Source organism: Arachis ipaensis, chromosome B9 (assembly GCF_059453495.1).
Source record: "Arachis ipaensis isolate K30076 ecotype BB chromosome B9, ASM5945349v1, whole genome shotgun sequence".
NCBI classification, from domain to species: domain Eukaryota; kingdom Viridiplantae; phylum Streptophyta; class Magnoliopsida; order Fabales; family Fabaceae; genus Arachis; species Arachis ipaensis.
Genome location: NC_142444.1, coordinates 25223296 through 25228081, shown reverse-complemented (window position 1 = coordinate 25228081; position 4786 = coordinate 25223296). Strand labels below are relative to the sequence as shown.

The following is a 4786-nucleotide window of genomic DNA, read 5'->3' as shown; positions in this document are numbered from 1 at the left end:
ACATTGAAGTAAGGAAAGCTAATGAAATTCAAGTGCATATAAATATTTGGAGTTCACTTTTAATTTATTTTCTTTGTTTTTTTTTCTTTTATTTTTTTTGTCCTTTTTTTTTTTTTGTTAACTTATTTTATCTTAATTTTCTTTGAGCATTTCTTTCTTTTTTTTTTAAATATTTTGCTCTCTTCTAATCCTAATTTTATTTTTTTATCTATTTAAAGCTTTTATTTATTTTATATATTTTTATCATAATTTTTTACATTATTTATCAATGTTTAATATTATTGAGCATTTTTCGACACAAATACTAAAATAAAATTTATCGCAATTCTTTACAAAATAATCTCTGCCTTTTCCTATATTTCTCTTAAAAATAGAGATTCTTTTTTAAGAAATCAGTTTTAAGTTTAATTGTATAGAAACAAAACAAAGGCAAAGCACAGAAGAAAAGAAATACAAATTTTAGTTAAAAAACATAACTTATTTTGAATTGTGTACACTTAATTTTTAATAGAATGATATAGAAGAATAATATAAATTTTAATTAAAAAATATAGAAATTTTAGTTAAATAATAAAAAAATATAAATTGAATAACAAAAATTTATTTTAAATTGTGTAAATTTTTTAATTGAGTAATACAAAAAAAAAAAAAAAAACAAAATTAGTCAAAAAACACATAAATTTTAGTCGTAAAACTTGAAAATTCTAGTTAAATAACACAGAAATGTAACTTAAATAACATAGAATTTCGATATTTTTCAACATAAAATTTCAGTATTTATCATCATCAATATATTTATGTGTCTTTTTTCTTTTGTTATTTTTTCAAAACATTATATTTATGTTAAAAAGAATTCCGGTTTATCGTCATAGAATTTCTATACTTTTACTCAATCATTTTTTTGCGATTTTCTTCTTATATTTCTAAAAAAGTATTTTTATCTTTTGGATATTAATCTTAAATTATTATTTTTTAGATTATTAAAAAATTTAGCCAATTTTCAAAAATAATTAATAAATATTTAAGCGTTTTCGTAATTAATTTAAAGGCTATTTTGGTATTATAAATAAAAAATTGCTGACATTGATTCACATGACAATTTTTTATTCAATCATGTGTCGATGGTAGTTGTACTCATACTTGTTTGTAAAACCAAAAATGGTTAAAATTAATAATTTTATGTGTGTAATATATTTATAACTATATATTTATTATATTTAATAGTATTTAATTATTTCTGTAATAATTAAAGAATACTAAATAAAATAAATTATACTTCTTTGTGTTATGTTCAGTCACCAAAAAAAAAAAAAAAAAATCATACGTTACTTAAGAAATACAAAATTAAATAAATTTAATCTTTTTTGGACTAATTTTCTATTACTTTCAAAGCTGTTGTTTTTAACCAAAATTTTTGTGTAACTATTTTTTGTAGCTTATTTAGAGCATTTGATTTGAATATATTTTCTAACAACTTTACTAGATAACCAATTAGGATTTATCAACTTCAGCCAACTGCAATATGAGCTGACTTATACTTTTACTTCTAATTATGATTCAACACCTACTAATAAGCTAGAATCTGTTTCTTTTCCTCTTTCTCGCTAAACGGTCAAAAACCAGAGATGAATGCATATATATACAAGCTTGCACGCATGCCTTGGTAATAATAATATCATCATCCTCTAGTGAAGGCAGGATCAAAGGGTATACTAGTAGCTGGCAACCATGTACTAGCTTGAATCCAGTGTTCAGCAGTGTACTGAGCAGCATCGTTCTTATTAAGAACCCCACGACCCCACTTCACTCTGGCATTAACGTTAGCCCCAGGTCCGGTGTTTCCATACTCAGCAAAGAAGCAAGTGTTTAGGTACATGTTCCCTGACCACTGAAGATACCCATCCGGTTGAATCAAGTCACCAATTGTGTTCTCCAAGAAGATTGCCCTTGAATACTCCTTCCATGGCCTCGCCAGATATGACTTCACCGTTAGTTTCATAGGAACCAGTTCAGCCTCTGGTGAAATGTCGCAGTTTTGTAGCACTACCCCTGTGGGCATGTTCTTCTGAGGTGTTCCATCTGCAACCACTATGTTTTGTTGGTTTGGGTCGGGTTTTCGGACGATGATCTTGGAGCTTTGGACTATGGTTGAGGAGTAACCGAAGATGAAGTCAACGGTACCGGAGATTTCGCAGTTGCGATAAAACTGGCGGTGGGCGTGGGCATATAGTGTGTCCTGGAAGCCACGAATGGCGCAGTCGAAGAAAGCTGAGCGGTCGCCTTGCACGCGAAGTGCCACTGCTTGATGTTTGCTTGCACCGGCTGTGTTCTCGAATGCAATTGACTTGGCAATGAAATCTTCAGCAACTGTCGCTGCACTTCCATAAAATAAAACAATTAGATATGCACGCATTTTGTTATGTTCTGAAGGAAAAGTATAGGTAAATGTAAATAACAATTGATAAGGAAATACTTACGCTACATATGAAGATCTACTTTGGAAATGTAAATAACAATTTAATCAAACATTGCATGTTAAATTATCTAATAATTTTCGATTAATAGTTTCACACGAACACAGCTACACGTAAGTTTCCGTTAAAAATGTTAAAGTTAGATGCATTTTTATGTGTACATTTTCTTTTCGATAAGTTTTTGCCCTTTCAAAGAGGATACACATACTCAAGAACAACACAAAAGCGTAACAAAAAATAAAAACAACAAACAACAAATATATTTCAAGTTTCAACCAACAAACTTAATCTTTTTTAAAAAAATTTAAAATTTATAATTGATTCCTATATATTTTTTGCAAAGTAATTTTCTTATGGCCAACAAGGAAGTAAAATGCACACATTATCTAAAGAGGTGTATCACATCCATATGGTAATTTCACAAATAGAATCATCCATTTTGTTTACGAAACATTCAAACATTTTATAACATTGAAATTGAAATTTTCAATTCCTGTTTTTCAAAAAATTAAAATATTTTTAAAATTTAAATTGAATTCTCCAATTTTAATTTTGATATAATTAATTTTTTTTAAAATATTAAAATTGAATTCTCTAATTTTTTTATTTTAATAAATTTAACAATTTAAAATTAAAATAAAACTTTCAATTATTGTTTTCAAAAAATAAAAATTAAAATCAGTTTTCTAATTTTATTTTTTTGCTAAACAGACCTTCATATTAAAAAAAAAGCAAAAAAAGAAAATATATTTAAAAATATCATCATATTCTAATCGTATATTAAAAAAAATAATATTATACATTTAAGTCTTTTTATTAATCAATTCCAACTAAATTAATCTAATATAACAAAATTAGTCATGATTAGTATTATTCCAAATTTTATTGTTTAAGTTAATTGGACTTTATTTATGAAAGATTTGGATATATAATATTATTCATTAAAATTTTTTTGTCATTTTTTTAGTGAAATATGAGATTGTTAACATATTTAATATACATGTGTATGTGTATAATTTTATTTTAATACTTGCAATGATTAAAATAATTGATAAAGACGACTCACCAAAGGTAGCAGTTCTCATTGTCTTCCAGCCATCAACAAAATTTTTATTACCAGTAATAATGGTTTTGGTGTGGCCATCTCCATACATCAAAATATTTTTCTTGTTCTTATCCACAGTAATATACTCATCATATATGCCAGCCTTAACATAGATAACATATCTCCCCTTATTGTTTTTAGGGTACGCATTAATGGCATCCAAAACAGTCTTAAATTGCCCGCTCCCATCTTTAGCAACAACTGCATTGGGAGCAATGCTACCTCCCTTGCTGACGTCACCCAAGAGCTTCCGATCCGTAACGCCGAACCAAGCCGGGTAACCATCTTGATCAACCTCAATTAAACGCCGTGAAGAAGGCTTAACGATAAGGTGTAAGTCAAAATTTGACAGCACATGTGCAATCCGAGACACAACGTCAAGAGCCAACGCCGTAACCTTCCCAACGTGGTCCAAGCTTCCGGTTTGCAACTGCGACCGAACCTGCTTCTCGTGGTGGGTGTGGAACCCGTCCAGGCACGATTGTTGGAAGGCGAAAACAGCCCCTAACCAATTCTTGAGGTCGGCGACGCGATCATGTACGTGATTTATTGTGTTGCCCTGAAGGACTGTTTTTGTTGCTTGTAACTCCCCAATGGCGAATTGGAGCAGGTCTCTGCAATCTTCGAGGGCCATCTTGACCCCCGGGGTGCTGTTATCGTGCTCCAATCTGAGCCTATCGCTCATGTTAAAGGCCTTGATGACGCTTTCCAACGATCTCTTTACAACCGTTGATATGTACTCTTTTGGATCCGTGTGGTTTACAGGATTCAGTGTGTCTAGGCATAGTCTTCGGTCGTCGGAGTTTTGGCACATGGCCTTAACGGCCTTGCTATGTGTACTTATTAATCCGCCGTCGTTACCGGTTGTGCCGGTGACTTTCTCGTCGTTGGTGCGGACAATGGCAACAACACCCACTGCAACACCCACCACTAGAAGGAGAGAAACTGCAGAAGCAACCTTCGTCTTTTCCATGTTTCTTTTTTTCTTTTTTAAATAAATTAAAATTTTATTTATTTAGTAGGTGTTTTTTATTTTTTTTTCTTTTTTTTTTTTTAAAATAATTGGGGAAGGTATGATAGATTTTCTTCCCTAATTGTTTGTGTGATGGTGTTATTGTGAGGGCGGATGGTGAATGAAATACTCTTCTTCACCCCCAGTAGTTCTAAAAATTATTTTCCTAAAGATGGTTCAAGATTTTAAGCGACA

At 30.4% G+C, this 4786-nt stretch overlaps 1 protein-coding gene across 1 annotated transcript; it reads right to left on the bottom strand.

Annotated features, from left to right (window-relative positions):
• Positions 1 to 1678: 1678 nt before the first annotated feature.
• On the bottom strand, positions 1679 to 4552 carry LOC107617430 (pectinesterase/pectinesterase inhibitor-like). The gene is made up of 2 exons (XM_016319186.3): positions 3541 to 4552; positions 1679 to 2373 (listed from the first exon to the last, which is right to left on the bottom strand). Exons 1-2 carry the CDS (start codon positions 4550 to 4552, stop codon positions 1679 to 1681), a joined length of 1707 nt encoding a protein of 568 aa, XP_016174672.1.
• Positions 4553 to 4786: the final 234 nt, after the last annotated feature.

Coding starts and splice junctions, on each gene's coding strand:
- LOC107617430 (XM_016319186.3), bottom strand. CDS start 4,552: ATGGAAAAGACGAAGGTTGCTTCTGCAGTTTCTCTCCTTCTAGTGGTG. Junction 2,374..3,540: donor AATGAGAACTGCTACCTTTG/GTGAGTCGTCTT, acceptor ATGGAAGTGCAG/CGACAGTTGCTGAAGATTTC.